This window comes from Staurois parvus, unplaced genomic scaffold (genome assembly GCF_062004578.1).
Source record: "Staurois parvus isolate SC_StPar_1 unplaced genomic scaffold, SC_StPar_1.0 ptg000159l, whole genome shotgun sequence".
In the NCBI taxonomy this organism is placed as follows: Eukaryota; Metazoa; Chordata; class Amphibia; order Anura; family Ranidae; genus Staurois; species Staurois parvus.
The window spans coordinates 174,153-198,187 of record NW_028317955.1 but is presented as its reverse complement, the minus strand read 5'-3'; the positions used below and the strand labels follow the sequence as shown (position 1 = coordinate 198,187).

Sequence of the window (24,035 nt, the reverse complement as noted above, 5' to 3'; positions counted from 1 at the left end):
AAATAAGGGAGAGCACTTGTTCCTGTTATTTTATTTAATCAAATATGTCTTAGATTTTATTTTTTTTTTTAGATCTTCCACAGTTATACAGAGAAAAGACATGCAATTTGGATTTTATCATTTCTGCAGGAGAAACGAAAAAAAGAAAAAAAAAAAAAAAACAACTTACTGGCAAAGGACATGATGCCCCCAAAGCCCTCATTATTGCTGCTATTGTTGGAAACTGTTGAGGTGGGGGAGCTTCCTCGAGAATCTGTTTCCGCATCAGAATCGCTGGCCAGCTTCAGGCTATTAGGGCGAAGCAAAGGCTTCTGAGATCTAACACATAAAACACAGAGTACTAAATAAATGAAGCACAAAAGGAAAAAAAAAAAAACCTTGAGTAATCCGTTTCATAAAAACGGATTGGGGTGGTAAACAAAACCCAGGTTACATTGTACAAGAATTTGCTAAAGCCCAGTGTTCCTTATGGGACTACGGTGAATGATGAGCCCAGAAAGAAAACTTATTTGAAAAAAAATTGTGACCTGTGGTTGGCCACTCTGGGCTTAGCCCCAACCTTGCTTATATTACATAGATCACTATCTTAAAAGGCGAACTGCATGGTATGTTCTCAACTTGAAGTTTTCCGGCCTACCTGTAACTACTGATGGAAAACGTATGATCGTCCTTCATAGGTTAGAGGTGGAGCGCTCAGTACACAGAAAGACATTGAGTATTATTTGCTAAGCTCCTAGATTGTAAGCTCCAAGGATCAGGCCCTCCTATCCCTCTTGTATTGAACTGTATTGTCTCCTGTTATATTGTAAAGCGCTGAGCAAACTGTTGGCGCTACATAAATCCTGAATAATAATAATAATACAGCTGAAGTGTGCAAAATCAGGCTCACTTCTGCATTAGCTTCCAAGTTGTATTGACAAAGCCTAATTGAACAAGCTGATGTTGGACACCGATTGGTTTCTATGCAGATGTGAGCCCGATTCTCCAGCTTTAGTAAATAAACCCCTTTGGGTTTGTCATAGAGCCCTCCAGCGCTGCATTGTCAAGGCTCTATGTGGTCCCTGGCTCTATCACCTTCACCAAGTCTTCCTTCCGGGTTTTGTATCTTTGGCCACTTGATTGGCCAGGCCAAGGTGTCATCACTCTAATGCATGCACATGGAAGTCACATCATTGTGGCAGACAGAGAAGGCGGTAAATGTGGTCTAAGCTGCGCATCGTTAGCTCAAATCACATTAACCGCTGACAGGCATGGGGGACATTTATACCAATAGAGACATAGAGACATCTAGGTAGGGTGTCTCTAGCCTGTCATTCGCAATAGTGAAAAAAAAATATAGATATAGTGGCTCTCACCGGGTGCCATTAACAGTCTGGTTAAACATGGGTGTATAGCTCTCTTCCCGTTCTTCATTTTCCTCCTCTGGTGGAAATCCATACTGGGGCTCAAAATAGGGATTGTCATACTCGCGCCTTCGTGCCTCACCCCCACCAACAGATGCTTCACTCTCACGGCGTTCCATTGCTAGGCGGTTAAATGTGGGTGGCAGGGTGGGTAAGTGATTGTGCAGCACACCCAAAACCTTCTCTTCCGGCTCGGCAGAATCAGCAGATTCTTGCTGAAAGGAAGAAATTAAAGACTTAATTTGTGCTATCATTCACAACACAAAATATTTATTAAGAGAAGATAAACTGAAACAAACACTGACAAGATAAAAATTACAGTACAACAAGCTTTCTTCCATTACATATACACAGCTGTCAAGTTACATTTGATAAAATCTAGAATTGTTGAAAAGCAATAAGCATAAATTACATAAAAATATTATGTACCAAAGCACAGGAGCCAAAGTAATACGAAGAAAAGAAAGCTCCCATATCATACACTGGGAGAAATAGAAAAAGGGATTGCATTCACGGCAACAGACACTAAATATCTAACCACAATAAGGCCACCCCAGAAGTCAAACTCTGATCCAGTCACATAATTAAAAAAACAAACATTATCTCAAGTCTTGACTTCTAAGACTTCTAAATAGTTCAGCTAAAATGATGAAACTATGAAAAATAAAAAGTCCAGTGCCATAACAAACTCAATGCAGCTTAAAGACAAGATGTCTAAGCTCACCGTGTTGGCTCCATGGATGACAGTACTTGGACTGCTGCTGGCGGTGGTGCTGGAGCCTGACCGTGCCTGGTTGTTATCAGGTGAGTTCTCACTGTCAGGAGCAGTTTCCTCCACATCTCCGGAGTACTCCTGAAAGTCATCAAACTCCACCTCACTGGCATCCCCCAGGGCAGCATGTGTCAGTGGATCCACATCTATGAAGAACACAAAAGAGCCACAATCTTCATAAGCCTACATCCAAAACTTTTATGTACAATGAAGAGGACCATTAAGTAACTTAAGCTACTAAAAGCAACTGATCATATTTAGGGTCCATCCACACTGGGTTTAAAAGAAAAAAAAAAAAAAAGCCAGTTCTCATATCGAGCACTTCTGTACACACACTTAGCTTTTTTTTCTGCCAGAAAACTCCTCTTGAAAACGCAAACCAGAAGGTCTACTTACCTGCTTTGTGCAATGGTTTTGCACAGAGCAGCCCCGATTCGCCTCTCCTCAGGTCCCACGCTTGCGCACCTGGCTCCTCCTCGTCAGCGGGTGCACCCATATGAATCGGTTTCCTATGGGGGCACGTCTGCAAGCTCGCTCCTGAGCCCCTATGTCTGCGTCCATATACACAGACAGCGGGACTCAACCCCGCCCCCTTGTCATAGAACATGCGGCAGGCATTCTGACACTGGGGGGGGGGGGGGGTCAGGACTAACTTGGTGTCACTGACATCCCCAGTGACACCAATACAGTGATCAGTGCTAAAAAAAAACAGCACTGACTGCACTGACACTAGGCAGGAAGGGATTAATGCGTGGGGTGATCAAAGGGTTAACTGTGTGTAGGGAGCATTTTACTAAAGGGCGGGGGTGTGTGTGCTTCACTGTAAGTACACTGCTCAGGATGGCTGTGCACAGCCATCCCGAGCAGTGTGCCCGAGCTGACAGAGAGGAAGACTGTCTGTAAACAAAACAGTCTTCCCTCCCGTCGGTGATGGTCGGTAATCACCGTCCAGGACCCGGTGCTTGACATCTGTGGCCGCAAATGGCGGCACGGGTAGTGCCCACACCCCCTACCCGGAAATGCAAAATCAAGTATATATACACACACTTGATTTTGAGCACCTGTGCTGCCATGTAGCAGTATATCACCTATACGGCGGCGGATAAACGGTTAAGGCAGTGTGCATGGACCCTTAAAGTGTCATCATGATAGTCAGAAAAAAAAAAGATCTAGGTTAGTGCTTAATAATCAAAGGCACTTAAGTTACTAAACAGAAATCAGAATACTCACTAGGTGTGTCACCGTTGATGTCACACTTCATCATTTCACTGACAAAGTCACCAAGTGAAGAATAAGAAGAGCTGGAGTCGTCATATTCCACACTGTCGCTGCCACTGCAAAACAGTATTGTTAGTAAAACTAAAGTATTGCAAAATCAAAGCAAAATAGACAAATGACAGTTCCTTGGTATGAACACCGCCACTGCACTGAGCAGCAAAGTAAGACGCCTCATATCTTTCTACCTTTGGTCCTATGAGGGAAGTCTGGGAATATTATACTCTTTTTTTTCAAATAGATACTTTTTACTTCACTTATAAAAGTAACTGTTTCAGTAATACCAATAAAATTAGGAAAACATTATAATGACACTTTGCATTACATTCCCTTTAAGACAAAGAATAGACAAAACAAAAAAATGACAATCACAAAGGAGAGAAGGCAAAATGAAGCAAACCTGTCATCAGTGGGCTCTGAGTCACTATCCCTCTCTATAGGGACACTGAGTGCTTCTGCCAGCTGGGAGTTTGCATCATACACACGATAATGGATGGGCTGCAGCTGGTGGGCATACCACTTTGGCTTATCTCCAATTGAAGCTGGGTCAAACATATCTGCAGAAAAGGAGATACAATGAGAAAGAGAGACTAATCGGAAAAAGGGGAAAGCAGGTGGAAAATCAGCTGACAGCAGAGCTAAAAGGCGCTTACTGTTGTGTATCCTTTGAAAGGCAAAATTAGTGGGGTTGAGAGACCATTCTCCAAAAAACTCCACAGCCTGCGTTTTGGCCAGCTTCTCAGAAAAGGGGGTAGCCTTGGGACGTGATGCAAGGAAGGAAGAGGACTGGAAAGCCACTACAGGCCGGGGGAACAGACGCAAAGTGCGAGTATGCAGCTGGAAACCATGCAACATGTTTGGAGAATTGAAGAATCGGACCATGGCAACCCTACCATCAAATAGAAAAAAAAAGGAGAGGATTAGAATGACTACATATATACAGTTATACATAACAGATACATTTAAAGGCCAACTAGAGTTTTTTTTTTTAAGTGTATTTGATTCAAATAGTCTGTAAATGAGAAAGAAAAGAGCATACACTGGTGCCAAACTCTAAAAGGTTTTTTGTTTTTGGTTTGCTTAAATGTAATGCAATTTTATATTTATTTATTTAACTGCAACACCCCCCCCCCCCCCCCCACCCCCTGTAGACTACCCCAGTCTTCTTAATAAAATAAAAGTGCAGCGCTAGAAAATATATAATTGTGACACAATATATGAAAAGTAATCAAAGAAAGTCCCAACAACGGTGACCTAGGGTAACAATTCACACTAACCAGAAGTGCACATTAAAAGTGCAATGTAGTAGCAGTGCAATTCCTGTCCGATTCGGATTGGGCGATTCGGACAGGAATTGCACTGCTACTTCATGATCGGTATTGCATTGCCCAAATATGGCCAGTGACCATGGTCATGGAGATAACACTGGGAGGCACTGGGAAACACTAAAAAAAATTGGACAGAAACTGAGTGGGTGCAGCTGCTAGTATGTGGATGCATTACTCAAACACTGAACAATCTGCATGCTGGTCCTCAAAGACAGTGCCCCCTTCTATGATTGTCTGAAATCTGGTGGATGCATACAGAGAGAAAGAGCCAGTGCTGGAGTGTGAAACAGTGGGGAGCACTTTTTCTCCCAGATATCGTTTGTGCATGGTGGAGGAGCAGTGCTCTTTTGGTGGAGCAGCGATCGTTTTCTATCATCTAGTGGATTTCTTCTGCCCAGCTCTGTACCATCGTGTGGACCTTCACTGACCAAGGGAATCTATCTACCCTTCCCATGCTGATGACTACTCTATGAACTCCATCTTTTCTACAATGCACTTTTAATGTGCACTTCTGGTTAGTGTGCATTGTTACCCTAGGTCACCGTTGTTGGGACTTTCTTTGATTACTTTCATATATTGTCACAATTATATATTTTCTAGCGCTGCACTTTTATTTTCATGTGAGGATTATTTTGGTTTTCCTGTGTGCTTTAGGTGCTTGTACATTGAAAGCGCTCACTTATTATTCTTGGTTTTATACCCCAGTCTTCTGTCTATCCAGCGCTGTACCCAGCTGCAAGTCTTTTCTCCTCTCTGTGCTCACAGGCTTTGCAGAAATCAGGGGGAGACAAGTCACAGTGTGTGCTATGGAGGCATACACAGTAGAAGAGGAGGAGTAGACAGAGCCAGTGGGGCACCCCAGAAGAGGTGGTAAGCAGTCGCTCAGTGCAATACCATTGTACAGAGAAGGCAAGAATAAACCACTTTATTTTAATTAAACAAATGAAAAACAGAAGAAAAAAAAAAGAAGGATTACAATCCTTTTAAAAGAGAAGAGTGAGTTTTTTTTAAATAATCATACATTAGATTTGCCCTAATACAAAAAGCCTCATCAGGTTATATTAAAATTTAAAAGCCTTAATTCACTGTAATATATATTTATATAATGTGTGTGTACGCTTTTTTTTTGTGCAATTAACTGGCTTTAAATTTACAGAGATCAGATTATTAAAAGATGATTGGTATGAATTACAACAAACTACAAACGGCTTTGTCTTATTAAATAAGCCTCATTTTCTATTAAATATTCTCAGAGGCTAATCGTGGATATTTAGTTTCTCATCAAAACTTTGTCTTTTAATTTGAGATTCAAAAAACTCTACTGGGAGCTCCGTGTATGTCATTAAAGAGACTGTGGCAGTAATCACTCCAAGGAGTATAAGTGCAATCAGCTACCCTGATTGCACAGCATATTAGAACACTTACAGCTCTAATTAAAGAAACTCAGTTATAAATAACATTAAAGTGGAGCTCCAGCCATTATTTGTTTTTGCACTGGATAGAGCGAGGAAGGCTTAGAACTTCCAAAGCCTTTACTGCAATCTGTGTCCTTGTTAGGAAGAAAATCCCCCTACTCCCTATTGTGATCATGCGTGTCATGAGGACAGAAAGTGAGATAATGTCTTTGAGGATGAAAAAAAGCAAGAAAAATAGAATTTTGACTTGCTTATAAATTCTTAATCTTGGAGTATTTTAGAGGACACCGGACCAGAATTAATATACCAATTGGACAATGGCAAAAACATTTACCCCTAGAGCACACCCATAAAACCCTGCCTACTTTGTGAAGCTCCAGTTTGTTTTGTGTTTGTTTTTTTTTGTTTTTTCGAGTTATCAAGACAGAGGGAAGAGGGACTCGTGTAATGTATTTCAAGATAAGGAATTTACAGGCAAGTCAAAATTCCTATTATCCTAATCATACCGTATAGGACCAGTATTTATAGTCCTTAGGACGTAACTAAGCAATAAAATGGAGAAGTGGGCAAGAACTTAACAAAATTGTCAACAGGTCCACAACAAAAACAAGAGTTTAAAAGGAACCTGAATAAATACTCGGATAACAGCTTGAAGTACTGTGCAGCCAAAGATTGCATCAGCTGAGGCCTGAACAGGGGCGGACTGACCATTTGGAAACTCGGGCACCGCCCGAGGGCCCGGGGTCAGTAGGGTGCCCCATGAGATGCCCGTCACCTTTTTCATAGGCTTTTTTGAGTTTGGGCAAGGACAGAGGGGCCCCATGATCCCCTATAGCCCGGGGGCCCCATGAGTTTTCAGTCCGCCCCTGGGCCTGAACATCCATCTGAACGTGTGAACAGAGGACAAGGTTGTGTCCTTGCAAATCCCGGTGGGGCAGTTTCCCTGTCATGTGTTGAGGCAGGACATAGGGAAGGTAGGACAATGCCCTCATTGAGGTGAAAAGAGTAGACCAAACCAACTTAGGTGAAAACAGCGGTTTTAGTCTCAAATCCACCTGGTCTTTGTGCAAGACACAGGACATTGAAATTGTGGGAGATATGCACATTTTCCTGCAAAAAAAAAAAAAAAAAAAAAAAAGAAGTCCTAATAAGGGACTGCAAGACAGAGATAGAATGCACGTTTCTGCCCATGAGAATATTGAAATGGTCTCTTTCAGGGCTACTAGGCTTCTGGTACCCTTTGATGGTTTATGTAGGCCACTGTGCTGCAGCAATGTCTGATTGTACTCTGGATCGCCCTTTTAGAAGGTCACCCAGTCAAAGTCTGATGGGAAGTTGCGACTCCGATCATGTCCGCTGAACAATCAGGAAGTTGTAAACTCCACCTCAGTCTGTAAAGCTCACATCTGTCTCTACCACATTCCAATTCCTGTGAAGGAAAGACTTTCCCAATCCCAGGGCAAGATTGGAGAGTCACCATTGTTGAGATCTTCACTTGACTGGACAGAAGCTCTGGACGTTATATGGATTGATCTGCTTGCTTCACAGCTTTAGGATGCTGGATCAAATGGGTCAGGGGTGAAATTGGACAAAGGGAACTGCTTGAGACGAGGTCACCATGAGGCTCAGAATCCTCATGCAGAAGCGAAATAGGAATAGCGGTGGGCCCTAAGGGTCCAAGAGCTAAGCATTAGGGAGGCAATTGTCTCCCAAGAGAATACGATTCTGGCTTGGGCTTTGCACAAGTTTGGACCCAAGTACTACAGTCCAGCACTGGGTGGATGCCCCTATTTGGTTTTGGGATTGTGAACCGGTTTAAATAGAAACATTGAAATCATTCTTCTGGAGGAACTGGTACAACCACTCCTTGTGCCTGAAGTTGGTGCAAGGTGGTCAAAAAATCTGTCTTACTTGGGCCTGAAGCTGGCAAATTTAAACGTTAACAGCAAGGAGGGGTCAGAGATTGTGAAGGGGGCTTCTGGGACAGCTTGTTGGACCTGGGTTTGCGACAATAAGGTGTTAAGCCTTAGTTTTAAGGTTGACAGATAGAATGAAAGGATCCCTTTATTTGAGTAGAGGTGGAAACTGGAAAAGTGCGACAGAATTGTGCGCATTTGCACATACAGTGCTCAGCATGAGTACACACCTTTTGAAAAGTAAGATTTTAATCAATATCTGAATGAAAACAAGAAAACTGTCAACATTTTGGAAAATGGAGTTTTATAGAACATTTGTTTAGCTCATTACATGAAAATAAGGTTAAGAATATGTTAGACTCAAGAACACACAGCGCTCATTTACGCACCTGTGTGTACAAGCACTTTGTAAACAATGGGCTGCACTTTAGATCAGTTAAATAAAAATGCTGTACTGAGCTATTTCAAGCTGCAGTGTTCAAGAGATCTAAAGAAAATCAGACAAAAACATCCGCATTCTGAACCTTCATTCATTTTTCTGTTTGTTGGTATAATGCTTTTGAGATCCGATATAGACTGTCCAGGTGACAATTTCCGAAGGGACAAATTTTTCTCAGTTATCAGAAAAACTGATCTGCGTTTAATTAGTACAGTAAAAAAAAAATTTAATGAGCAAGACTGCGCATGATGAGAAACAAAGTATGACCTCGAAGACGATGGCAACGAAATTAGTTTTCTTAAATATAAAAGAATTACTGTATACAGGATAACAGGTTTTTTTTTTTTTTTTTTAAGGAGAACTCCAAGTATAACAACTGAAATAGATATTGCATCACATCTGGAATGTAGTCCCCTGTAGCAATCTGATCGTATACACACTCCCCAAAAAAATTAAAGGAACGCTTTTTAAACACCTCCCGCCGCCATATAAGGAAATGACGAACGGGCAGTGGTTGTCTTGTTCTGGGAGAAAATCATATGACGTCCTACCGACCTCACTGCGTGTGCGCGCACCCGGGGCACGCAGCGCGGCACGTGGTTGGGCGCAGATCACCGATCAGCGGAAAAAGCCGATGACTTCAGCTCTGTCATGTGATCAGCTGTATCCAATCACAGCTGATCGCATGTAAATAAGGAAATGCCGGTTATCGGCATTTCTCTCCTCACAAGCTGTCACGAGGACAGCTCGTGAGGGGAGCCGGTCATTGGCATTCCTCAGAGGGGACATGTACACTGATCATCAGTGCCCTGATGATCAGTGTAGCCCCATCAATGCCACCTGTCAGTGCCCATCCGAGCTGCCTTTCAGTGCCAACTATCAATGCCAGTCAGTGCCACCTACCAGTTCCAGTCAGTGTCACCTAACAGTGCCATATATGAGTACTGCCTTTCAGTGCCCACCAGTGATGCCTGTCAATGCCCATCAGTGCCGCCTCATTAGCGCACATCAGTGAAGGAGAAAAATTACTAATTTACAACATTTTATAACAGAAACTAAGAAAAAAAACCTTTCAAAAATTTTCAGTTTTTGGTTTGTTTAGCAGTGAGATGACCCCCAAAACAGGAATGGTTTTATAGGGGGAGGCCACTGACATTTTTTTCCTTACTCATCTTTTCTGTTTTTCACTAGTTTTGCATTTGGCTAGGGTCAGTGTCACTACTGCTAGCATGAGGAGATACCTGGACCCTACAGAGGTTGCACAGGCAGTCTAACTCCTCCAGGATGGCACATCAATACGTGCAATTGCCAGAAGGATTGCTGTGTCCCCCAGCACAATCTCAAGAGCATGGAGGAGATTCCTGGAGACAGGTAGTTACTCTAGGAGAGCTGGACAGGGCTGTAGAAGGTCTTTAACCCATCAGCAGGACCGGTACCTGCTCATTTGTGCAAGGAGGAACATGATTAGCACTGCCAGAGCCCTACAAAATTACCTCCAGCAGGCCACTGGTGTGAATGTCTCTGACCAAACAATCAGAAACGGACATCACGAGGGTGGCCTGAGGACCCGCCATACTCTAGTATGTGCCTGTGTTCACTGCCTGGCACCATAGAGCGTGATTGGCATTTGCCATTGAACACCAGAATTGGCAGGTCCGCCACTGGCACCCTGTGCTTTTCACAGATGTGAGCAGGTTTACCCTGAGCACATGTGACAGACGTGAAAGGGTCTGCAAAAGCCATGAAGAGCATTATCTGCCTGTAACATCGTTCAGCATGACTGTTTTGGTGGTGGGTCAGTGATGGTTTGGGGAGGCATATCCATTGAGGGACGCACAGACCTCTACAGGCTGGACCACGGCACCCTGACTGCCATTAGGTATGGGAATGAAATCCTTGGACCCACTGTCAGACCCTACGCTAGTGTAGTGTGTCCTGGGTTCCTCCTGGTGTATAACAATGCCTGGCCTCATGTTGAGAGTATGCAGGCAGTTCCTGGAGGATGAATGAATTGGTACCATTGAATTCCATACCCCCCCGCTCACCTGACCTAAAGCCAATAAAACGTCTCTGGGATATCATGTTTCGGTCCATCCCACACCGCCAGATTGTGCCTCAGACTGTCCAGAAGCTCAATGATGCCCTGGTCCAGATCTGGGAGGAAATACCCCAGGACACCATCTGTCATCTCCTTAAGAGCATGCCCCGATGTCAGGCATGCATACAAGCACGTGGGGGCCATAGAAACTACTGAGGACGATTCTGAGTTGCTGCAATTAAATGTCAGCAAAAATGGACTCGCCTGCTGCATCATTTTTTCACTTTGATTTTCAGGTTGTCTTTGAATTCAGTCCTCTGTAGGTTGATAATTTTAATGTTCACCAAACAATGGGGCATCCTTACATTTCTAACACATTAGCCAGTCCAGATCAGTATAGATATCCAGCAAGATATTTTTCCCATTGAGATCAGATGTGTTTTCAAAGCGTTCCCTTAATTTTTTTGAGCAGTGTATATCGAATGGACCAATGTATCAATAATGAACGAAAACGCCTTGGCACTTTGAACGTATGTTGCTGTAAAGTGTGGCTATGCTGAAACATGGCTACACATGTGGAAACTTTCTCTTCCACTCGAGAATATTCATACCATCATTGGCATTTTTGTTTTGTTCTTATTTAGATAGTTCACATGACTTTGTTGTAATGTGTACTAGGATTAGGATGTGTGTAATAAAGATTTTGTAACGGTCTACAATCTCTATAGGGCTGGCATTTCCTGCAGTCATATGTTAAGCTGGGTATACACGGGAAGTTTTTTTTAAGTTCAAAAACTCACAGATCCCAATGGACACACAAGCTATTTGAACGCAGGGATTCCGCCCGCTGCGCTAAAGTATTCTGACAGTAAGGACCCCTGCTGTCAGAATACACTGACCAGCACTGCAGCCATTGGCTGCAAGCGCTGATCAAATGCTGTTTTTCCAGCAGGACTGTTCGAGTGATACTAAAGGCTAGTTATTTTTCTTTTAAATTACATGTTATACTTACATGCTCTGTACAGTGGTTCTGCACAGAGCAGTCCCTATCCTACTCTTCTTGGGTCCCCCGCTGGAGCTCCTGGCTCCTCCCCCCTGAGCAGTGCCCCCATGGCAAGCGAACCTTACGCTCTGCATCCATAAGTCACAGCAAAGTTGGACTCGGCCCCATCCCCCACTCCATCCTCACAGGCTGTGACTGACAGCAGCAGGAGCCATTGGCTATCTCTGCTGCGTCTCAGCCAATGAGTAGAGAGAGACAAGGGAAAGCAGAATCTCCTGTACTGGACTGAGATCAGGCTCAGGTAAGTATTAGGAAGGGGGGCTGCTGCACACTGAAGGTTTACCGTCATGCATACAGTGCATAAAGGTAAAAAGCATTAAGCCTTTAGAACCACTTTCAACAGAAGCCAGTCATAAGACCGGCTTCTGAAAAACAGAAAGGAGTACACAAAGCGAAATGCAGCCAGTTCCTGCTGAATTGGGCAATTTTCGGTCCATATATACCCAGCTTTACCCTTAATCTGGCCATAGTTGGGTAGAGTTTTGAAAGTAAATTCTTAGAATGTTCATTATTCTATTAGTGGAGTAGGATCATGGAAACTTTTTCATGAGCAAATGAATTTCTAATTGTGTATGTTTTTTTTGTTCGGTAGAGACCATTCATTCCAAAATCAAATGCTAAAAGCAAACAAAATCTTTCAAGCTACATTTGAATGTTCTGATAATTTTCATACAAATTAAGACTCTTCCTAAGAAATTTCATTCGAAATCCAATCCATCTATGGCCAGCCTTAGACATCAGCAGGCATGAAACCAAAATCCAGAGCAAATTGTGTGAGCTTTTAATGTTTATAAACCACTCAAGAGGTTGAAGAGGAGCTTGCATTGTATTGTGGAATCTGTTGGATGTGCATGCCTAAAGCTTAAACTTGCAGGCAGCTCAAATTCTTAAAATATGCACTAATACGGCTACAATCACCTCAAGTAAAATATGATACAAATTTTGTTTTCAAATATTTTTATTATTAAAATAGAACTATGAACACTCATTAAAAATATGTGCTGCAGTTCGAAGGCTTCTAATGGAGCTTCCCATGATGGAGGAACAATGTTCCCCTTCTCCTGAACTGCCACTCTTGTGTAGGCGGTGTCTGTTGCATACAGTAGGATGTAAATATGCTGCAGGGAGTGTGGCCATCAGTAGTGTCACTGCCGATTTACTAGTCTGTAGCTTCTCAGTCAGCAAATGGCCACACCTAATCCCAACCACTGCTTTCTGGATTGATAGCACTGGATTGACAGCTGAAACCCTCCCCCCCCCCTGCGAGCTGCAGTGTCTGGGGGAGGGAGTGTGCACCTAAGGGGGAAGATTTGGCTCTGTCAGAGAAGATAAAAGCAGATTTGTTTTTTTTTTTTAAACTTTGAGACTTGAGCCTCATATAACTGGATTTGGCAATTGCTTAGACTGACATTAAGGTGCCTCTGGCTGTACTTTAAGAACAAGCAAACAAAGTACATAAGAGGAATATTGGTCAGCTTGTGAGGTAACACAGATAAAACATGACCAAAGGACAAAAGACCGACTCTGAAGTAAAGGCATGTGTATATACACTATATTGCCAAAAGTATTGGACCCCCCTCCAAATCATTGGATTCAGGTGTTCCAATCACCTCCATATGGTCACAGGTGTATAAAATCATCACCTAGGCATGCAGACTGCTTCTACAAACATTGGTGAAAGAATGGGTCAGTGACTCCAAGCGTGGTCCCGTGATAGGTTTCCCCCTGTGCAATAATTCCATCCGTGACATTTCTTCACTACTAAATATTCCACGGTCAACTGTTAGTGGATTATAACAAAGTGGAAGCAACTGGGAACAACAGCAACTCAGCCACAAAGTGATAGGTCACGTAAAATGACAGAGCGGGGTCAGCTCATGCTGAAGCACACAGTGCGCAGAAGTCACCAACTGTCTGCAGAGTCAATAGCTAAAGACCTCCAAACTTGGTGTGGCCTTCAGATTAGCACAACAACAGTGAGTAGAGAGCTTCATGGAATGGGTTTCCACGGCTGAGCAGCTGCATCCAAGCCTTACATCACCAAGTGCAATACAAAGCATTGGATGCAGTGGTGTAAAGCACACTGCCACTGGACTCTAGAGCAGCGGAGATGTCTTCTCTGGAGTGACCAATCACGCTTCTGTCTGGCAATCCGATGGACGTGCCTGGCCTTGGCAGTTGCCAGGAGAATGGTACTTGCCTGACTGCATTGTGCCAAGTGTAAAGTTTGGTGGAGGGGGGATTATGGTGTGGGGTTGTTTTTCAGAGGTTGGGCTTGTCCCCCTAGTTCCAGTGAAGGAAACCCTTAAAGGGTCAGCACACCAAGACATTTTGGACAATTTCATGCTTTGTGGGCAGTTTGGAAATGGCCCCTCCCTGTTCCAACATGACTGCACACCAGGTCCATAAAGACATGGATGAGTTTGGGGTGGAAGAACTTGACTGTTCTGCACAGAGTCCTGCCCTCAACCCGACAGAACACCTTTGGGATGAAATAGAGCAGAGACCCTCTCTCGTCCGACATCAGTGCCCGACCTCACAAATGTGCTTCTGAAAGAACAGTCAAACATTCCCATAGACACCCTCCTAACCCTTGTGGACATCCTTCCCAGAAGAGTTGAAGACATTATTTTAGGTTAATAGTCATTCTTTCAATAATACAAAGGAGACAAGGTGTAGGTTGGAAAGGAAGGATGAAAGAGGGTTTGGAGTGGGATAAACAGATAAAAATACAATATTGACCTGCTTCCATGGGGGAATGGCATATCTATAGATTTTTTGGGAATACAAACCTGCTTAAAAATAACAAAAACATGTCGACAAGGCCCAAAAAGAAGGCGAACCTGTATGAAAAACTACTGTACAGTAACATCAAATACAGAAACAGCAGCGTAAATAGGTGGTACATATGGGAAAGCTTATAATAACATCATATCTGAACACTGCAAGAACTACAATAGCAGCATACAACTGACCAAGGTTTAACAAACACCTTACAAGCTCTAACACAATAGCATCTGATGCCTTACCGTGTCGCCACGTCTACAGAGTCAACATCATTCCCATAAATAAGGGGGTTAAACTCCGTGGAGGGGGTACCCTGGGCATCGCTGTGGGGTCGAAGCATGGCAGCCTCTGAGCTCTCATGGAATCGGTCTAGGTTAAGGATAGGCTGGGTGTTTAGGCTCATACTAGCCAGGGCCTGCACAGGAGAAAAAGACAATAATGTAAACTGTGGCTTTCAAATCACCCCCCTGGGCATGGCTTACCCATACAAGCACTGAATTGAAGCCCTGGCAAACAATCAGCATTCCAATTCATCCCAAAGTTATTCAGAAGGGTTGAGGTCAGGGCTCTGTGCAGGCCACTCATATTCCTCTGCATCAGCTTCATCAAATCATGTCCTAATGGGTCTGGCTTCGTGCACAGGTATGCGGGAACAGAAAATGGGCCTTCCCCCAATCTATTGCTCCAAGGTTACAAGTGCACAATTATCTAAAGGTCTTTGCATACTGTAGCATTGGCAGTAGACTGAAAAGACCTAAACTCAACCATTTGGAGTGATGTTAATATGATGGTGGACATACTGAAGGCGACTGTCAGTTTTCAGCTATATTGTTTATTTTAGATACAAATGGAGAAACAGAAAAAGGGCGCACCGACCTAGTGCATTATCATTTAAAATAATTTATTAAACAAAAATAGGTATCATACTCACAATGGACATAACACAGGCATGTCAAACTGAACAAGACGTATGATCCAAATAACATCTGAGTCCATACGATGGAACCCTGAATGACCAAATGGCTCCAGTTGGTCATCCAGGGTTCCATCGTATGGACTCAGATGTTGTTTGGATCATACGTCTTGTTCAGTTTGACATGCTTGTGTTATTATGTCCATTGTGAGTATGATACCTATTTTTGTTTCTTTAATAAATTATTTTAAACGATAATGCACTAGGTCAGTGGTCGGCAAGCCGCGGCTCTTTACAAACTTAAATGCGGCTCTTCTGTGTGCCGGGCGCCCACTCCCCTCCCTCCTCTCGGGCGGCCGCCCCAAAAGTCAGGACTCTGCAGCTGTCAGGATGTAGGCGGGGCAGCCAGGATGTAGGCGGGGCAGTGTGACGAACTCCTCTCCTCTCACAGTCCGCCCTGAAGACCAGAACGGCGCGGGAACACGGCGAGAGGAACGCGCGGAGCAAAGGTAAGTGAATTGACACAATATGGGGAATGAATTACTATAGGGGGGGTGAATTTTCAGTTTTAAAAATGTAGCTCTCAAAATAAATTTCAATCGTGGTTTTGGCGAGATTTGGCTCAGTTGAAAAAAAAAAGGTTGCCCACCACTGCACTAGGTCGGTGTGCCCTTTTTCTGTTTCTCCATTTGTATCCAGTGTATTCGGACCACCCCGGTCTGTTGAGGGCAGCAAGCAGTGCATATTCCAGAAAATTCCAGAACATTCCTATTGGGTCTACTGAGTCCTTTCCTAGCACAGGAGTAAAGTGTTTGTTGTATTGTTTATTTTAGGCCTAATATGCCAAAAGACCCACATTTGTATATAGTGATAACTACCACTTGGACTGATCAATATTTGTTTTGATATCAAATGGCTGATATGGAAAATATGACTGCATAAGAGTCACATCTGACTGTACAAGTAGTAGGCTATTGTCACCTGTCCAGCCTTGGCACACCTCACCCAGAGTCCAAACATTTGGTCAAATGTGTTTATGGCTAAAGCTGATAAAAGTGGAGTTACCTGAAATGGTTCAGGCGTCCCAATCCTCAGAATGGCAAGGCCGGCATTAGATCATGTTGATATTTCTAATGCCCATTTATCTACATTATGTAGGCCTCAACATAACAGACTTAGAAGCGGCTGACTTTTACAACAATCTTAATATTTCTGGACAGGCAAGAACCGTAAAAGCCCAGAAGAAAAAAATGGTGCAATCTATTATTTTGAACAGGATTATAATTTCTACTGCACAGGATTAGTTGATGCAGATAATCCCCTGGAACAAAACCACAAGTCAATAAACCTTGTATGCTGATCTGATTAAACAGCATATTCTGATCTAGGTTTACTGTGCCCAGGCAGAGATCTGCTCTTTGTCCACAGGAAACACCTACACACAATAAGGTCAGAGAAATCTTAGTAATAGGAAGAAAGAACAGAAAAAACCTTGTTATCGGAGGCGAGAAGGCGCTGCTGCGTGATCACGGACATGCTGTGCAGACACTGAGAGGACGTCACATTACAACACCAGCGGCCAATCAGAGACAAGACGGACACATGATCACAGAAGAGACAGGATGGAGGGAAATAAATTACCAATCACAGAGCACAGATGAGAAAATGGAGAGCACGTTTGTTCTTAATTGAGGATAGATAGAAAAGTGGGAACCTCTAAATTGTAGCATAAAAATAAAGAATATAAAATGCATTAAATAAAACATACAACAGCAGCTCACAAGATAACATAGTAGCACTGCAATAGGATCCAAACTGGTAGATTCCTTTGCAGAAAGCAGCTTTGTGATACGCTGTGGTAGCCAGCTGCATCACAAACAGATACAAAAGCACAAGATAAAAATCAACAGAGTAAGGGAGCGAAAAGTGAATGGATGGAGAGAGAAAAAGAAGAAATGAGTAAGGGAGAGAAAGGGCAATTGAAAGTAGAGGAAAGAGAAAAGGAAAGCCAGAAAAATAGGGAGAGTGAAGAGAAAAAAAAAAGAAAAAAAAAAAGGGGGTGGGGGGGAAAGGGAGACCACGGCAGAATCGGAGGAGATGGGAGGAGCAAAAAGAATGGACATGGAGAAAGAGCATGAGAATGAGAAATTAAATAAATCAAATATAAAAAATAAATACAGGCTAACAGATAACGTGCTCGAAATATATTGGGGGGAAAGTAAGAGGCAAAACAAGAGAAGAGAAAGTTACAGCATGAAACAGAAAGTGACTATGATGAGTTAAGAGCCTAAAAAGGTCAACTTCATTGATAATATTAAAAAATAAAAATAAAAATATGAACACGTAACCCTGTCCCTTACCCATTAACTGAATCTAACCTACACAACCACCACAAAGAGTTACCTAGTCGGGGACTAATAGTTTTTAACATCCTCAGATTAAAATCTTCCCTGCCAATGGCTAATCCTGCACCTTAGACTTGAACTGAGACATACTTCTAGTGTCTCCATTGTCTATGAGGAATTACTCTGTAGGTGCAGCCAGCACCAGAAATTATTTGATGTCTGAGGATGTTAACATCAGAGAAAGCAACCTTCACCATTTAGAGTAAAGCAAGCCCCTGCATGGAGTGGTCTGGGTTAGATTAGTAGTTCTTTAAGAACATATAAAATCTAAAAGAAAAATGAAAAAAAATGCAAAATATAGGAAAGAGACTTAGAGGAAAGAAAAAAAGCAGCCACACTATAAAACAATTTAAAAAACAAAAATAGATTGGCCTGCATGTGAAGCAATAACTTTAATTGGCAGAAACCAACAAAATCAGTGTATAGGCTTCCCCTTCACCTGCTTGAGGTGCTTCTTGAGCTCTGATGCTTCAGGTTCTGGCAGTGAGGGTAAAAGTTCTGCATTAGTAGGTGCGACAACCTGCCAGAAAGAAAACAGAAAAATTCCATTGAAATCAGAGACGTTACAGGTAACTGCACAGAATGAGCACAAAGGTTCAGTACGCACCTTGTTAGTGTCCAGATCTACCAGCCAAACATCATCAGGCATCCTAAAGTCAGACTTGTAGAGAAAGAAGCTAGCAGGGACTCCTATGATGTACGGAGTGGGTGCCAAGAGCAGCTAAAAACAGAACAAAAAACTCTAAAAACATCCTTATGTGAAAAACACCAACACATTCTATATACAACAGATGCTCTATTGCAAGTTAAAGGAGAAGTAGAGCCAAAGCTATTTTGGCTCTACTTCTCCAGGGGATCATAGGAGTGAAGTTCGTCCTGCACTCTGGTGACCCATTTTCAGCCAACAGCAGGCTTTAGCACCGCTCCAGACACTGAAAAAAATGACGAAATAAATTGCTGGGGTCCACCCAGATGAATGGACCAGCAGCAGGCTTACCCGCTCAGTGAGCTGCCGAGAGCCTGAGCTAGGCACTGCTGTCCCCTCCACAGCCTGAGGTTCTAGTGAGCGCTGGAGGGGCAGAGCAGAGAGCCAGTGACTTACAGTCACCATCCTGTGCTCACTGAAGGCTGAGAACCAAGTGACCAGTGATCTTGGATCACTCAGTTCTGAGTCCTAGAAGCGGCGGGGGACAGATGCTGAACTGGAGCGATCATGCATCTACCTAGGTGATTATAAACTTTTTTTCAGTACCCCATACTTCTTTTAATAATCCTGCAGGCCAAACAGAGTGCGGCATATGTACAACTACCACGGAAAGCAATCAGGGCTTATATGTTATTTATTACAGATACTTCTATAGCGCCATCAATTTATGCAGCGCTTCACATACATATATTGGACATTCACATCAGTCCCTATGCCCTCAAGGGGTGTACATTCTAAGGTTCCGAAACTTAAATTCACACATACACATACTAGGGCCAATTTAGACAGGAGCCAATTAACCTACCAGCATGTCTTTGGAGTGTGGGAGGAAACCGGAGATGTTACTTTTTAACCACTTCAAGTCCGGACACTTTCACCCCCTTCCTGTCCAGGCCAATTTTCAGCTTTCAGCACTGTCACACTTTGAATGACAATTGTGCGGTCATGCAACACTGTACCCATATGAATTTTTTTGCATTTTATGGAGACAGATAAAACTTTATTTTGGTGGTATTTATTCACCACTGGGATTTTTTTTTTTTTTTTACTATATAAATGAAAGTCCAAACATTTTGAAAAAAAAAGTGTTTTTCTTATAAAAATTTTGCAAATAAATCTTTCTTCATAAATCTTGGCCAAAAATGTATTCAGTTATCCTTTCAGAAAAAAGACAAAAAGTTTACAACCAAAAATTATATTTTTTCTAAATTGTTTTTAACATTTTTATTTTACTTTTTTATATTATTTATGCTTTTTTTCCCCACATACTGTCACCCTAGCAGTACAGTGTCACCATAATGACACTGTACTACTTGTGGGGGGTGATGAAGTTTTTTTTTGTTTTTTTTTTACATTGATTGCTGTTACACCCATAAAGGCTGTAAAAGCAACCATTTCTCCTTCTTTCTGGCTGCATTCTTGCAGCCACTGAGAAATACTGTGTAAGCTGTGATTGGTCACAGCTTGTCACATGGTACAAGGCTGTTGTGAATAGCCTTGTACCATGTGATCTCTGTGATCATCCACACGTAGTAAGCAATGATGTCAGAAGTCACATCTTGCTTACTACTCTTCATGTGATCACTGATTGGCCAATCAGTGATCACATGATCGGGACCTCACACAGAGCTCCCGTACAACGATCGGTGTTCCACTGTGTCCTGAGAACACGGCGGGCACCAGATTGCGGTGCTGCGTGCTCCCAGGAAGCACGCACAATCAGGGAGCGGGGAGGCAGTTTATAAATGTCCACCCGCCCCTGCACTGCTCCTGTCCAGCCGTTTATATACATGGGCCGGACGGGAAGTGGTTTTAAAGGAAGTTCTAATCTCCTCTGTGGACAGAACATATGCACAATTGATTTATATAAGATGTAACAGTCCTGTGCTTTGTCATTCCTAAGGATAGTGGCCCAAGCCGCCTTTGCTCAGTTGTCCTAAATGGTAAGTGCTCAATGAATTATACACCTAACAGGGAAGGGGCCACCACCAATGCAGAAGAAAAAACAATGCCCTGAATTCAGCCCTGTTAGCCAGCAAAGTAAACCTAATGAAATCCCCATTTTAACATGAAGCGCCCTCCTGCATAAGTAATGACTTTTAAACTGAGTTCTTTCCTGACCAACAAGACTTGAGAACTTTTGTATTCTTTTCCACATCTGGTATCTAGCACAGCCAAAAGGTGCTGAGAGGTGCTGGAAGTGTGTGCACACTGGACATGCTGTTACTGTATGCTGAAAAGGATTGATAACTACACAGAGCCAACTAAACATGTTTGCTAATCTTCCATATAATTGGCATTGAAAGTGTTTTTTTCTTACATAAAGGATTGTTATTCTGAAGCTGCACTATTCTGAAGAGTCCATTTTGTGTAAACAATTTAGAAGTACATAGAAATAAGGAATGTGAATCTTTCCTCTGAGGATGAATCACCTTTTAATTAACTAATGTGTAGTCCAAGGCTACGGAAAATCTCTTTAACAGTGCTATGGCAATGCTGGAATTCACACATAGGAGCTAGAGGAGGACCTTGGAAGTGAATCCCTATGCTGCACAGAAGCATTGTGACATTGCAGTGTGCACATTTAACACAGCTAATGAATACAACCATATTCAAGTTGCATGAAAGGAATGTGAAGTGTTTTGGTATATTTGTGTGTGTAGGTATGGCTTAAGCTTAACAAAAAAAACAAAAAAAAAAACAAAACATTTTTTCAATAGAAACATAAAATACTGTATATCAGTAGCGCAATATTTGCCAAACTGAGTGTCATGTTGGCATCCTGTATATTAAATGCTTATTGCATATAAAATATTTGATAGACACAAAAAAGCCGAACTGCACGCAGATAAAAGCAGATTAAAGGAAAAATATAGCCAAAGCTTTTTTGGCTGTACTTCTACTATGGATCACAGGAGTGCAGTTTGTTTTCTGCACTCTTGACCTGATTTCAACCAACAGCGGGTTGACGCCCACTGCTGACTGACATCACAGAGCCGGTCCAGGCTCTGAAAAGATCCCGACCATATGGTCAGGATCCACCCAGAACCGACACCTGGCTCAACCTCTCAGCAATCCACTGCCCAGCCCCTCCCACCCCCTCCATTGCCCAGCTCTCCAGTGCGCTCTGGATGGGCAGAGCAGAGACCCGGAGACTGACAGTCCCAGTGCTTTGCTCCGAGTGGAGGGGGAGAACTAAGCAATTGTGGTCTTAGATCGCTCAGTTCTCTGTGCAGAGTCAACAGGGGACAGATGCAGCATCGGATCAAGTAGAATGTTTGTTTTGTTTCCAACAGCCCATACTTCTCTTAACATTGTTATGTATCCATTAAATGTAATTTTTAAATGCAATGTGTGGAAGTATCCAATTTTGATCATCCTCTTGCACTATACTGTGCAATCTGTACGGAGAGCTTAAACAAGGGAAGAAGCACAAGAAGCCCATCAGGTATACTAATGTGAGAGGAGTATGCTGATAGAAGGAGAGAGAATTGTGACCCAGAGATTAGCTTGCTCCTTCTCCTTTCACTGTCCAGTCACAGGGTGGGGTAGGGAGGAGACCTGTAAGTGAAAGCAAAACCGCAGCAGAGAAATATAAAGGTGCTCCCAATACTAGACAGAATTGTTAAGTGTGGCAGAACTTTGTAGTCTCAGGCCTGAATGGACAAATACAAATCCTTTAGCAGGCAAAAAACAGCTCCCGTATAGGTATTTCATCAGTGTATTTGCCGTTTGCCTAGAGTTCAGTTTTAACTACGTGGAGCTCCAAGGGGAAGCAGACTGAAAATATCTGACCAGAACGATGATGCAGGTCTGTGAACTTCCAAGGGGACTCCAAAAAATTCCCAATTGAGATAGCAAGTTCTAGGACTACACTGTCTCCCTGCCAGTTGGTAATGTCCACCCAGAGCAGGACTCTGGGTCCTGGGGAGAGAATTTGCAGATGACCACCTAATTGCTGGGCCAGGCTCAGAATCCAAAGAAGCTGTGCAGGCCCACCATCTGCAGCTGCAAAAGTTAGCTGTCAAGCTCTTCATAAAGTGGACATTACAGGGACAGTTCTGAGATTTTCCAGGTCTGGATTAAGAACTACAGTCATCAGAACATGGTAAATTTCATCAGAAATCAGTGGTGAATAGAACAAGTTACCATTTCCTACCTGCTCAGCAGATGCCATGCATGTGGGAAGGAGTGGAATTACAGGAAACATATATTCCAGTGGATAAATCATGGATACAAAAGCCATTACAGACATTGACAATGCATTGTAGTCTCGGGACTGCAGCACAACCTGAAAATAAAAACATTTGAAATTAAAATAATCTTTAAAACAACAACAGAAGATGATCATGAATATGCATCACAAAGCAAACAGTCATGCCAAAATTTTACACAGCCAGTTGACGCATACATCTTTTGTAGCATCTGGCTATACCTTGTGCTCCAGCAGGATGCAGGACAAGACTTGTAAGCAGGCATCAACTCCCAAAAGTTCTAGTGGCAAGTGAAGAGGAAAATCCACCAACGAAAAACGAGAGGGATCAGGAAGAGCAAAGGTCAAGGGTGGCTGCAACTCCAAGGGCAGAACCTCCACATCAACCCTTTTCTGGCCAGGTACAGAAATTGGGGAACGCAGAAGACGATAGATCCAAGCTTCAATTTCACGCAGGTCATGCAGGAGAACATTGGACTTTTCCTCCAGCTGCAGAGAGCCAGTGAAAATCCTCCACATGGTGTCTCTGAAACACAAATATCGATCTGCTTAACTCTTATACACCAAATTCAAAAAAAGAAAAAAAACAAAAACCCAAAACAAAACATGTGGGAAATACAGTTGAACTCCGAAATAGGACAGCAGAAAAATCACAGCCCTGTATTATTTTTTTTCATTAATTTACAAAACTTTTTCATTTCTTTAAACACAGAACATCACATATCAAAGATTAAAAAAAAAATAGCAAAAATACCACAGAAGCAAAAAACCCTATACTGGGTGCCAAAAGGAATTGGGATGTACCAACAAACAGGACTGGGCCCCGGGACCCCTACGTTTTAGAACAGGAGTTCAAAGACAAAAGCCCCATACATGTAGTTGTATAGGCATACAAACAGCACAATGGCTACCTGCAACACACCACTCAGTGTAGGTAAGGGGCACTTATCCCATCATTGCCAGGGTGTCCCAGAGTATTGAGGTGAATCACCAGAGAGACAAAAATTGCAGGGGGGGGGGGGGGGAATAAGTATGGAGAGGGCAGATGGGGTCATTCCTGCGCCACCCCCCCCCCCCCATATAGCCTACAGGCAGATCATTGTGATGCAAGTTTTATTCCCAAACAATTAGCAATTAGGGCTCATGTACACTGCAGCTGATAAGCTCACGTTTAGGAGCTTTTCTGCATTTTTTTTCAGCAGCTCCTGAACTCTCCCTAATGTTTTCCTATGTGTCCATGTACACATCGTCGTTTACAGGCAGTTGGGTTTACAGTCTTTTTGAATGCAGAAAACTCAGCAGTCGATTTTATCAGTGCTTCAAATAAAAAACGCTTGTAAACGCAGCTAAACGCTGAAAATA

General features: G+C 42.8%; 1 protein-coding gene across 24 annotated transcripts in view; it reads right to left on the bottom strand.

Annotated features, from left to right (window-relative positions):
* MADD (MAP kinase activating death domain) overlaps positions 1-24,035 on the bottom strand; it is a 174,555-nt gene that overhangs the window by 77,408 nt on the left and 73,112 nt on the right. For 19 of the 24 annotated variants that reach the window (XM_089675779.1, XM_089675785.1, XM_089675775.1 and 16 more), the window contains 12 exons: positions 22,896-23,199; positions 22,620-22,751; positions 18,362-18,475; positions 18,194-18,274; positions 16,841-16,897; positions 14,679-14,851; positions 4,104-4,339; positions 3,851-4,007; positions 3,406-3,509; positions 2,128-2,321; positions 1,356-1,618; positions 170-318 (listed from right to left, as the gene is read on the bottom strand). In XM_089675779.1, coding sequence (XP_089531905.1) covers positions 170-318; positions 1,356-1,618; positions 2,128-2,321; positions 3,406-3,509; positions 3,851-4,007; positions 4,104-4,339; positions 14,679-14,851; positions 16,841-16,897; positions 18,194-18,274; positions 18,362-18,475; positions 22,620-22,751; positions 22,896-23,199 — 1,964 coding nt within the window. The remainder of the gene's footprint in view (positions 1-169; positions 319-1,355; positions 1,619-2,127; positions 2,322-3,405; positions 3,510-3,850; positions 4,008-4,103; positions 4,340-14,678; positions 14,852-16,840; positions 16,898-18,193; positions 18,275-18,361; positions 18,476-22,619; positions 22,752-22,895; positions 23,200-24,035) is intronic. The other 5 variants (XM_089675771.1, XM_089675792.1, XM_089675773.1 and 2 more) reach the window with 1 other exon arrangement.